At 32.4% G+C, this 13,946-nt stretch overlaps 1 protein-coding gene across 1 annotated transcript in view; it reads right to left on the reverse strand.

Moving 5' to 3' along the window:
* Positions 1–10,561, reverse strand: part of LOC124535845 (homeobox protein unc-42) — a 30,325-nt gene extending 19,764 nt beyond the window's left edge. The window contains exon 1 of the mRNA XM_047112233.1: positions 10,045–10,561. Within this exon, the coding sequence (XP_046968189.1) occupies positions 10,045–10,561 (517 nt within the window). The remainder of the gene's footprint in view (positions 1–10,044) is intronic.
* Positions 10,562–13,946: the final 3,385 nt, after the last annotated feature.

Consider the following 13,946-nt stretch of genomic DNA (forward strand, 5'->3'; position numbering starts at 1 on the left):
CTACCCACCCCGGCTTCGCACGGGTGCAATACTGATACTAAATATACTACAGAATTTGTTTATATACAACATCACATCGCAAACTTCTAAAATTATCAGTGTTTCTTTACTATATTGTTCATGTATTATATACACAAACCTTCCCCTTGAATCACACTATCTTTTAAAAAAAACCGCATCAAAATCCGTTGCGTAGATTTAAACATATAGGGACAGAGAAAGCGACTTTGTTTTATACTATGTAGTGATGGAACTCCTATACGGCTCGCAGTTAGGGTGCGATATGGGGCAGAATTTCTTACTATCTTTAATCAAATTTTGTGTATGTGATGTGATGTCATATGATGTACGAAATATAGTTGGTCTTTTTCAAAGTTTTTTTGCTGAGTTCGATTACAGCTCTTTCGAGGGATCCTCGTAGTTTACGCCGCGTGACGTATTAAATCCGCATTTTCGAAAGTCTATTTTTGCTTTATTCGCAAGTTTCCTTTGAAATTGTCCTCGAAGTAGTTTCTGACTCATATAAACGGAACGCTTAATCTATCCATATTAAAAAAAAATAGTTAGTCAACATCAGTTTCACTTAAAATCAAAAAATAAATAAAATTTTAACAAAAAGAAAAACCGACTTCAAACAAAACACTATTTTAAAACAAATGAATATGCACGAAAAAGTAATAAAAATAATTGCGTATTCAACATATTTTTTAGAGTCTTCCTAAGTTAAATGAAATGAAAAATATTAGACTACTTAAAAGTCGATTAACGATTATATCAGCCACGGTGCCCAAGTATTCTCGTATTGTTTTTTGATAGATATACTGTAGGGTTTTATTGGCTGACACCGGCTCCAAATATACCAATAACTATAACTACATGATATAATCGTTAATCGACTTTTAAGTAGTCTAATATTTTTCATTTCATTTAACTTAGGAAGACTCTAAAAAATATGTTGAATACGCAATTATTTTTATTACTTTTTCGTGCATATTCATTTGTTTTAAAATAGTGTTTTGTTTGAAGTCGGTTTTTCTTTTTGTTAAAATTTTATTTATATATCTGCTAATCTCTAAGCTAGTTAACACATTATAATGTGGATTTGTAATAGAAAGCATGATAAACGAAGAAGGTACATAATATCGATTGAATTAATGATGATAAAATTAATCGTCTTATATTATAAAATCGTATGAATATTTAAATAAAAAATAAATGTCATATAATTACATTCCAGAAGTTTTTGTATAAAAGTAAAGTCATTACAAACGTGCTTTAATTCGATTAATAAAATATATTTCTTTAAATTTAATAACAGTAGATCGGACGTACACCGACCACGATTATTCAGACAGATTGTCAAATGCGTATTAATATTCATGTTCTATCCAGCGTACGTTATAAAGTCTATCTCATGGAATTGATTGACTCTGTACTGACGTCCATTACATATCCGGAAATAGGCATTGTATCATATAATTACTATGTACGCATAATTGTTACTTGAGTATGGTATTGAATTTAAATGTACGAAAATTGACAATAAGTTCAAATTTGTTATGGAGATAATACACAAATACTTATCATGTATATGAATTTAATTGTATCTCATTTAAAAAAAAAAAAAACACTATTTAATTATTTACTACTCAAAATTTTTTTATCTATGTATAGTAAGTCACAACTTAGATGAAGCATCAGAAAATTCGATTTACACAACCAATAGAAATAGCTCCCGATTGCGCCATTCGACGCTATCCGTCGCTATAAAGAAAGCAAGTGCATGTAAATCGACGAAAATATTAGGTCATCAGTATTTAACAAGTTATTACGTTTGTGTAATGATCATATTCACATAAGAAATAAATATTGATAATTTGGGATAGCGTACTTAATTCGGATGTGATGGTTTTACGAATGGCCGATGTTACATCTAAGTTGTGTAGTTGTGTCGTACTATATATATTTGAAAAAGTTGTTGTTATATTTTTCATACATTTGATTAAATATTAATCTCTACTTAAATTATCTTCCAAGATCCAATTTTGGAATAAAATCATTATGAGGAAGCTGCGTTATTTCTGTGGGCATAAATTGTATATATATCATTTTATAGACGGGGTAGTATCTTGTATAATAAGATAGCTGCAGTTTGTTCTGGCTATTAACTGTGGTGTCATATTAAAATGTTCAAACTATTAATAAAGATCTTTTGGACACAGAAAGAAGTATGTTCGAGTGGCGAAATCTGTATGACTTGTTTTGTTTATCTCTGTGTATTATGATGAGAAGTTTGGAAGATGCTGTACTTTGTATTAAGAATCATTCAAATGAAATCACATATAATTTATTCAAGTAAAATTTACAATAAAGCATTTCAAATAGTCAATATTTACCAACTAACGTTTCGGAAAGCAATGAGAAGAAACAACAACAAATACGCATAGTCATCAAAAATTGTAAGTAACATACAATTATGTTACTTACAATTATTGATGACGGAATCTGAGCATAAAACCAGGCGTTTTTTTAAAGTCATATTATATCTTGAATGAGTTATTGATTCATTTAGTCTTAATAATATCAATAAATTTTTTAAATAATATAATAAATTGATAAATATATTATATATAATATATAAATAAATTGATTATTGTATTTTTCATTTGTATCTTTTTATATCTGTAATTTAAATGTTATATTTCTTAATAGTGGATATGTAGCTTCAGCTTAAATTAATATAAAAACATTAATTTCATATAATTTGAATATAACAATAGTTTAATGTGAAAGTAACGCTGCATGTCTGTCTGTCACAGTTTCATGGCTAAACTGAATCAATTTTAATGAAATTTGGTGCGAAACATTTTTAATAGCGCGAGCCGTTAGTAGCCCAATTTAAATCTAAGATCTCTTGATCTGATCAGCCCTATAAACGAGTTAGACCAACGAAACAGTTGAACACAAAAGTAATTGTTTAAGATAACAATCGTCATTATTATGATTTTTATTACTTAATTTTATGAAAACTAAGGGGGTGTTTCATGGCTAATATGCAAAAACGTTGTTGTTGCTCAAAGAAGAAAGATACAGAAATTTTATTATTAAGACAAAATCAAACTTGAATCTCATCTGGGGGCACGGTAGTGACCCAGCCAAGTCTCGAGCAAAACGGGCACGGCCGTACCATCCTTTCTCGAAGCGATTCGAGGCTGTTTCACCCCCCTCTTGTCACTCACTGACTCACTGACCGATCATCAAAAATCTAAGGTACTTCTAGCAAACTTAGAAACTTCAAATTTTGTTGCAAGATAGGTCATTAGCCACATATAAAGGAAAAATTATAAAAACATTAAAAAATAGTATACCATAGAAAACAATTTTATATTTGCGGTTTGGCAAGAACATTTTGTATGGATTTTGAACACTTTGGATTTTGAAAACTATTGATACAATTACTAAATGTTGATTTATAACTTCATAATAATTTGAATAGGACTTGGCTATTATGAGATCTCAAAACTTTTTACGATAGAAAGACTGCAGCGAGAGGCTTGGCATTTTTTTACATTTAATGTTTTTGGTGGGATTTCCATATTCCAAATATCATTCGTTTTTATGAGGTATCAATTAAAAAACTATTATTTGATACTTTAAAGTAAATATGTAAACTCACACTGCTATTATGATTACGAGAGATTATGTTTTTGAATATTTTTTACACAATTGCTTGAACGACTTAAAAGACTTCTAATTTTATTTCGTACAGAAATCGCTTAAACGTTCGCATTAATTTTAAGTAAAGTAAAAAAATCTTATATTTTAACATACGTTTAGTAATAAATTGGGACGAGTGACAGCTCTATATAAGAAGATTTTATATCGTTAAAGGAAATAAATAAGTAAAGAACATAAGCTATAAAAAAATATATATTTAAAAAATGTATGTAGAGTCGAGATGGCCCAATGGTTAGAAAGTATGCATTTTAACCGATGATTGGTTCAAACCATTTGTGTTAGTAATTTATATCGCGCTCAGCGGTGAAGGAAAACATCGCGAGGAAACCTGCATCTGTATAATTTCATAGAAATTGTGCCACATGGGTGTTTCACCAACCCGCATTCCAACACGTACCGGAACATGTTCCAAAACTTCTCCTCAAAGGGAGAGGAGGCTTTAGCCCATTAGTGGGAAATTTCCAGGCTGTTGTTATTGTTGTAAAACATCGGATTTTTATTTGCATTAGATTTTGATGGTTTTTAATATGAGAATGGCATTTAAAGTACATCTTTACGGATCCTAAGAAATGATGTTCACGTTTCGCGCGGCCATTGTTAGCGCTCGTACGTGACGCGCCGGTGGGGTGGGTGTACACTGTACAGCCACTACACCTTTTATATACATAGCTACAGTTACAGTAAACCCGTGCAATCATTACATCTATATATATCTTTATTTTATAATTAACTTCGTGTTAAGGTGAAGAACTAAGTTTGGAAGTTAGATAAAACTAATTATAGCTTTATAAAGTAATTATTGTCCGTTTAAACGTTTAATCTAAAACATTTTTATGAATATATGAAATTATTTAGTTAAGTAATTCTATAATAAATATTTGATATTACTTCGCCTTATTATTTGAATGAGTGGGCAATGCGATGGTAAGTAGTCACCACCTTAGCGCTGAAAGAAATATTACGTAGGTAAGATCTTCAATGCATCAACAAACTTTCGAGCGATGTCTACATCTCTTAAAGCAGAATATAACAATGCTAAGTTTTGCTCTGTGGCGTTAAAATATCGGATCGGCGGGTGGTACCCGATCGGGCTAACATAAAGCTGGTAAATGATATATTTGTTTTAAATGTATGATTATTAAGGAGTGTGTGTGAGTTTATGTGTTAATTACAAAAGGATAAAATTTGTTAGGTATTATATATATTTATAATACTTTATTATATATTTTATTAGGTCAATAGTATTCGTAAAAAGTATGAAAGTAATTTTATTTTATTTTTAAATTCGTGATTACAACTGAAACTGAAGCGAGTTAATCTCGATTTATTGTAATTCATCGTTATATTAACGATATTATAATAGAAAAAAGTCACTCAGTTCATATTAAAAACGACGAGTTGACTTATTAAAATAAAATAATGATTCAAATAAATTCAAATCGAATAAAATCGTTGGAGTATTTAGCGAATAGCGACTATCACTTTGTCCACAACGGAGCAATAAACGCGGTATGAATACATATATGTTAGCTACCCATATACCCACATATCCAGTGGAGGTTTATATCCGCTTGAAAATTCAGCCTTCGCCCGGGCCGAGGGGGGGAGGCGGTCGTTAGTGACATTTCGTATTCATGACGTCAGCCTCGGGCCGATTGTTTGCAATATTACTCTAATTGAAATTGTAATACGTACATATTCTGGATAGTGTCCCAGTACGTGTCCGTAATTATACTAGTTTGTCTTATTACGTGTGGGTATTATGATTAAGTTTTTATACGAAAATTTTATATAAAGTCAATGCGAAAGTGTTAAAAATTATGCCATTAGTGCACGTTTTCATTTCGAATTTGGATATAAAACTATTCCGACAAATTTCGTATGTCAAACAGACATACAAATATGGGATATTTGAGCCTGATATACATCGACTACGTTTAATTGATATATATACATTATTTTATTGATATATACATAACACATACATGCGTACTTTCACAGGGAAGGTTTTTATATAATTCTATCAAATCTGTTTTTACTCGCTGTCATATGGCATAGCAGCACAATAAGTTCTAAAGCGCACAAATATATAAATAAATTAAAGACATCTATGTCGGCCTTGCTTGATAGTAATATTAATTTGCCGTATTGAGTTGTGAGGTAAGGGATGAGAAAATGCTCGAGTATTATTTATTTTTCAATATATTTGACTGCTTATACGTTGTTAATTTTTTTTTATTGGTTATCACAGATGTCTCGTCCTGCATTTTAAGGCGATAGGATTGCATCTTGATAACGTGTATTGAATACGTAAAAAAACATCCTTAATAACTGGATACAAATATGTTTCTTCAAAAAAAAGCCGAAGGTTCCCTTAGGACTGTTTTACTAAATATTAAAATGTAAGTAAAAAAATATTGTAATAGATGGTGTAGGAAAAAAGGTAATAAAAGTATACAATTTACCAATAATAAACTAATTAATATACTTCAAATGAAGCTATTCCACGCATGTATACAGTCTTAAAGTAGCAAACATTACAAAAAAGATTTTATTTTATTTTTCATAAAATGAACAAGAAACCCTTAAAAAAATTGTTTTACCTAATTCCCCAAAAATCAACTTCCCAGACCACAATTTGGTTATTTATGCATATGCGTTATTAAATTGAACATCATAAAAGCACATTATAACTGTTTTCATTCCACAATTGGGAAGAATATGACTCATGGGCCGACCACCAGTTTGCTAGACTGATCATGTAACGGTTTTCTTGTTTTCTTACAAGTAATTTATTTATATCAATTAATATCATTTATATTATAAATTTCGTATAAATAGTGGTCGAGATAGATATAAACCATAAAGTTAAGTGTATCAAAAAATCCGCATTTTTACGATAAGATAAAACTCGACGTAAACTCAACTTCAAGTTACTTTATTCAACGTAGAAGCATTACACTTTCTTATTGATGGTCATATGAAACACTACCGATTCGGAAGAAGGAACCCCCTGACCTGAGAAGAACCGGCGAAAAAACTCAGCAGGCTTTTTTTGTTTAATTAATTAGATACTAATATATAATACGTAATTATAGTAAAAAAGAGTTCACTGTTATACAAAAGAACAAGTGAAATTCTACTTAATAATTTGATGAAAATGTTAAAGGTATCTTACTACATTTATTTTAACTTTTCTTATGATTCTAGTAGTTACTAATGTTTCAACAATTAGTAGGACTATTGGTTTCAATATATTACAAAAGCTGTTTTGTAATGGAAATCAATCGTCACATTTTAATCAAAGCAGAAAAAAAAATTCTATAAATATTTCAAAAAGTCTGAAACTACATTCCCAAATAATAGATGTATTTGTAAAGTAATTATAAGTCTTTGTTACTAGAGAGAAAAGAGATTTATAAAAGCTGTTCCAAGTTAAATAGAAAACAAATTTTATTTTCCCGGCGGTATCTCAGCTTCTAATAGCAATAACACTTTTCTAACACTAATCTATAAATGTATGTTTATATTAGTTTATATATCTTTATATTATTTTTATATATACTAGGAAATATGGAAACAAATATGCGTACAAAGTCAAGATATTAAATCTTTTAAAAGATGTTTGAGAAGAGCATTCAAATTGTTAACATAAAACGTTTTAAATGAGACATAATATGTGAAGTAGGCTTTCGTAAATTAATTATTTGATGCAGTTAACGCATACAATTCATACAATTCATACATTGACAGTAGACAAGAGGTTATTGAGTGTATTATAAAAACTATGTTGTACAAATAACAGTACTCAGTATTGTTGTGTTCCGGTTTGAAGGGTGAGTGAGCCTGTGTAACTACAAGTACAAGGGACATAACATCTTAGTTCCCAAGGTTGGTGGCACATTGACGATGTAAGGAATAGTTAATATTTCTTACAGCGTCATTGTCTATGGGTGATGGTGACCACTTATCATCAGGTGGCCCATATGCTCGTCCGCTAACCTATTCCATAAAAACAAAAAACAAAACAAATGTCAATAAATTTACCGCCGATAGTTTAGATTAATATCTCCCGGGACACTGGTCATTAGTTATAAACTACGATTATACTTATTATCAATGAATACATTAATACTTATATGTTTCATAAAATTATAAATAATAAATAAATATTGGACAACACCACATACATTACTCTGATTCCAATGTAAATAGCTAAAGCACTTGTGTTACGGATCAGGAGTAAAGACGGCACCACAAACATTCAGACCCAAGACAATATAGAAAACTAATGAACTTTTTCTACATCGACTCGGCCGGGAATCGAACTCGGGACCTCGGAGTGGCGTACCCATGAAAACCGATGTACTTGACCACGGAGCTCGTCATTATATACATAGATTCCATGATTGGCGGTGCAATGGCAATTCTGATGTTAATTTTGTTTGGCAGTGGAATTAGTGATCAGTACATAATCCAACAGACCTACATAAGCTCCTAGTAAACGTAGATAAATATTGATTTTATTCTAGTCGGTAAATTGTATTTGTGTCAGACAACTCAGAGGTATTCAAATAATGACTAAGTTACTTGTTATTTGTTTAGGTAAGTACTTATAATTGTTTTTGAAATTAAACTCCTCAATATTATTAGTTTTAAAGTTTGTATTATATATGTATCTTATTTATTGAATCAGGTTACCTGAACAACGCATAGTATATTTATAACGTATTATTTTCATTTCATACTGAATTTGAATAAAAAAATAGATTTTATTAAAGGTAATCCATCTAAAATTGTGATACAAAAATCAATATTGTATTTTACAAAATCATTGAACGTTTAAAATTGCGACGGAGGTGTCATCGAACAAATAATCTAAATTTGGAACAGGAAGTTTCATTGAATTATTTTAATAACTTCCAACAATAAAATATGGAAACTTCATTTTTTATATAATGCGTTGAAATAAAGTATAATAAAACAATGATTGCTTGGGAGAGGAGGCCTTTAGCCCAGCAGTGGGAATTTACAGGCTGTTGTTGTTTTGTTTTTGTTGATCAATGAAAAAAATTGGTCTGAAAAAGAAGCGATTAAACGAAGTGTGAAAAATGAAGTCAAACATCAACCTCAACAGCTCATGTTAATTCTAAGCTTATTTTCTACTACCATACTATACATATTCAATATTTTATAAGCGGAAAATTATAATAAATTTATAACTAAAATATGTTTGACTTACTGCACAGTCCCTTATATTATAGACTAGTCTCTGTAGTGTACTACAGACTCATGTGCATTTGCGTGATGCACAAATTTTTGCACATAGCATTTCTATTACCTCATTCTCATGATCTGATGGGACGGCAATTTAATAAAAACCGGGTGGTCGGGCGCTGGATAAACGAAGCTCAGAAAGATTGTGCTTCCTAAGGCTAGGAGTATTAACAGGAGGAACTTAGCTGAGATAAACCATATAAGATAGACCACCACACCCAAAGTACAATACTAGTATTGTGTACTCTATATATTGGAAACGAAAGAAGTAATAGTGGATTGTTTCAGTTATAAATATATGTATTATTTGAAATTCTAAAAGTAGGTAGAATTTAAGTCGATAATTATATTTATTCATATTAATAATTGAAAAACAGAAGGTGATAATTTATATCTAATATTAACTAACCAACTACCTAAATATGATATGGAGTGTGTGAATCTAACGTAATGTTTGATAGTAAATATTCTACAATCATAATTTGATTATTTTTCCATATTATAATATAATTATATTGGTGTTGTGCAGATTATTATTGTTTATAGTTGGACATATCTGTTTTAAACTACTCTACTACTCCCAAAGTACTCACTTAATGTAAATGAGGTTTTCATAAATAAATAAAGTTTAACAAAAGGAAGGAAATTAAACTTTCTTAGCAAAAAACATGACGTTTTCTTTTTATGTTTGTTCCTAAGTGCAATAGTTGTATATTATGAGCTCTTATAGTAACCGTGTAGTCGGGACGGGAAGCTAGGATTGTATATTATAGAATATATGTACATATAGCGGATTTTCGCTTGGAACGATACCGATTTGTGTATGTCATGTGAAGACAAGATGTCAACGCAAATCTTATTAATAAAATGATTGTATATATTTTTTACTTACTGTTATTTACTAATCGTAGTAAACAATGACCAATGTTTTTACAAAAGAACATTTGCAGGAAAGGGTTTCTTCGACTTAAATACCATTAGCTTGTCTGCGATCGATGGATTAGTTGCAAGAGTAAATCGGATACATACCTGTGTGATCTTGCAGGGAGCGACTAAGAGGCGGCGCGGGCGGAGTGGCCGCATGGTCACCGCCATATAATCCTCCAAACTCCTCTGCTGACGATGATGACGCATTGCTGCACTTTCGGCCCTTGTCTGGCGTATATTTGCTTTCCGCACCTGATTGTAAAAATTTTGCATCCGACTGATGCTCGTCCAGGAGTCCTGGCACGCCAAGTAAACCGCCCACCAAGTTCGGTCTGAGTTCCTCCATGATCTTTGAGCCTTGACCGCTACCGCCACCACTGCTGAAGTTCAGCTGACGGCTGAAAAAGGCCGGGAAGATGTTGAACTGCTGTGGGTCCGGCAGAGCGGCGAGAGGCGGCGCGGGCGGCTCTACGGCCCCCGCGCACGCCGCACTCTTGAACTCCACCGTGCTGTGGCCGGTGCGCTGGCTGAGCGAGCAGCGCGGCTCTCCCGCGCTTCGAATATCGTGATCCGTGCCGTCGCCGTCGGCTCGGCCCCGACGCTCACTGACTAACCACATTATAGTGACGTGGTGTGCCGCCGACACGCCGCCCCGCGCGCTAATTGTTCGCGACTGCGCGAGAGGACCTCACGTCGCCGCCCTCAGGCTAGAGCGAAACGGCTCTTTCCCATACCCCCGTAATCGATGTAAAATCTTTATAGGGATGCTGCGTCTCATTCATCCCCGGCGCGTTGTTCGTTGAAATTTCGGGGGCGGCGGCGGGCGGTCCCGGACGAGCCGTCCGCGACGCTGATTGGCGGATGCGCGCCCCGCACGGAGTTCGTCGCACCGCTCCAGGCCAGATACGTTTCTCTTTGTTTTATTGTCTCCATGCCTTCTCGTAGATCTTGCGTTGAAAGTTTATGCATTGTACCACGTTTTGTTCTACAAAACACAAAATCACGTATGAACTTCTTGAGGTAAAATGTGCTGAAATAGAGATGTGACTTTTTGTTGTTTTTTTATCGTGTTTTGCTTTTGTGGTGCAATTCAATTATGGCTTGAAGTTATGTTGAAGCTCAGTAGTGGTTAATTGTGTAAGAATAAGGCGGATGTTTGTTTTGCTCGATCGAAATAAAAATATATAGTAAATATGCGTTTTATTTTTTTTATACACCTAAGTGTTACGGTTAAGAAAATTATTGTTATTTATAATTTATAATACATAATCGTTTAAATTAAACGAAAACCACCACATCTTCAATTATATATTAAAAACTATTATATTCAAATGTACGTATTTATTTATTTACAAAATCATAATTCAGATTCAGGATGATATATGTAATAAATAATTGAAGGAATAGGAAGGATACCTGGGAAGTATTAGTCTAGGAGTATTATTATAAGCCTAGGAGTAGACAGTCTAATCTATAATTCGTAATAATTAATAGTTATCCAAATTATTTTTTACTGAGCTTATATAAAATAAAAATTATTAAATTATTTTGTACTCACACTTAGATACAGTATATTAACTTTTATTTTTATAGTAAAATAATTGTATAAAAGTGTATAAATTACAGTTTTAGGCAACGGGTGCATGATTTAAGCTAATTATATCCCAACCAGGATATTCTTACCAAAATACTAATCATAATATCCGGTCCTTATTGATTTTTTACCAACTAGAATAAGAATTGCATTTGTATGTAATACTAATCATGCCTGCGATATCATGCGCATTTGAATTTAACATAGTTAAAAAAGGTCATTGTTGTAGCCTAAGGTGGAGTATCTTATCACATTCGGTTTCTGCTAGTGAAAGTCCCGTCAAAATATGTCCAGCCGTTCCAGAGATTAGCCGGAACAAACAGATAGAAAGACAGACAGACATACGCATTTAGTAAAAAGCACTTATTTTAATATTTCAAACACACTCCAATTTTTTTATGTATAGAAGATTTGAATAAATAAAATCATTCATTCATCATAATAAAAGGTATTTTACTATAATATATACTCTTTCAAAGGTTATGTATATTAAAAAAAAATCAACGGTACAATTTGTTTTTAGATTATTGTTTTAGACAAAGTATTTGAATTCGACTTTTAGTTTCAGTTGTAGTCCGCCTTAATCCAGGGTGCATGGGTTAAGAAAGTGCCTTGATGATTATGTTCATCTTGAAATACCTCAGAAGGTTCCTTAAAAATCTATTATGCAAAGCACTGTTTACACTCGGGAGCTAATAGTACTTCCGATGACTCTGTTATCATGGACATGGGTGGATCATCCAGCACTCACAATAATAAGCCCTTTGTAAGAGATATCACTTGGAACGTATTTTATTTTCGGTCAATTGACACAAAATTTTTAGCCTGTTCAATTTAATACAAGACTAGGAATTTATGAATGACAAGATTTAGGAATTTATGAATTTGTCTTTTTTCAGATCTGTCTGTCTGAAAATAGGATTGTTCCCTTACCCAGCCATAGTAAATGTTTTATGAATTATTCGGAAATCATTCTAATGTTTCGACTGTATTCTGGTTTCAATATATTTTGTCAGATAGGGTAGTACCCGATAGCACAGGGTTAGTTTTACAAGAGGATCCCAGAAAACGTTCAAAAATATTCAATAATAAAATTCAAAAGAATCGTTAAAGAGTGTTATTGTGTTAAAGGATATTACAATACCAATGAATTTTGTGTTGACTGCACACTTTGGGAATGAAATGATCGCCTCCTCAATTTCAAATAACAAGAATATATTTGTATTATTATTAAAAATATACATTGTATATGTAACATGATATTAATAAAATTGATCCCGCTGAGTTTCTTTCGCCGGTTCTTCTCAGGTCTGAGGTGTTAAATTCCGAATCGGTGGTAGATTTTTTAACTAGGTTTTTAACTAGTAGTTTAGTAATAAGAAAGTGTAATAATAACTTCTATTTTGATTAGATTTTTGACTTTGACTTTGACTTTCATGAACACAGTATTTTAATGTATTTATGGGTATTTTTACGTAACACAGATGGACGTTACAACCTCTGGATTGAGGAATTTCAAGAAAACTGTCGCATGTTTAGTCAATTTGGGGATTGTATTACTGTTATAAATTTCAATGAAAACAACAATAATTTCCATCGATTTCGTTTCGTATCTTTGTAGTCATTTATCATCATCATATTATCAAGGTAGCATTCTATCAAATGGTACTTAGTAGATGCCACTGGAAAAGCGTCAAGGATTTTTTTATTCACGTTGTTTCAAACTTTGAGTGTGTTTGGTGCTCAATTTTATTACTATTGTCACATTGCTGTCAATTTCGTTACGGTATTGGTGGTTGCCTTGGAGATGGCGGTTTTAATAAATTGGCATTCATTCGAAAAACAGCCCAGAATGCACTGCGCTTCTGAATTAATAACTACACCAAACAACAGTCTGTAAATTTCCCACTGCTGGGCTAAGGCATCCTCTCCTTTGAGGAGAAGGTTTAGAACATATTCCACCACGGTGTTCCAATGCGGGTTGGTGGAATTCACATGTGGCAAAATTTCTATGAAATTAGACATAAGCAGGTGTCCTCACGATGTTTTCCTTCACCTGAATTATAAACACAAATTAAGTATCTACCTGAAAATTCAGTGGCGCTTGCCTGGGTTTGAATCCGCAATCATCGGTTAAGATGCACGTGTTCTAACCACTGGGTTATCTCGGCTCTTTTGAATTAATAAATCGTCATAATTAGATAAGTCGTCAACGCAATTATTTCTAAGGTATTTTCATCTAAAGACGTCTGATAATGGCATCGAACGCTCGACTTGCTCGACTCGACGCCATTTCTCCCTTCCCCTTTACATATATAGTCTTTTCGATACCTGTTGAACGGTTTTAAGCCATGCATTATGTAGGTCAGAAGTATTATTAATCATTACACCTTCACTTTTATTATTACTT

Source organism: Vanessa cardui, chromosome 15, assembly GCF_905220365.1.
Source record: "Vanessa cardui chromosome 15, ilVanCard2.1, whole genome shotgun sequence".
Taxonomy (NCBI): Eukaryota; Metazoa; Arthropoda; class Insecta; order Lepidoptera; family Nymphalidae; genus Vanessa; species Vanessa cardui.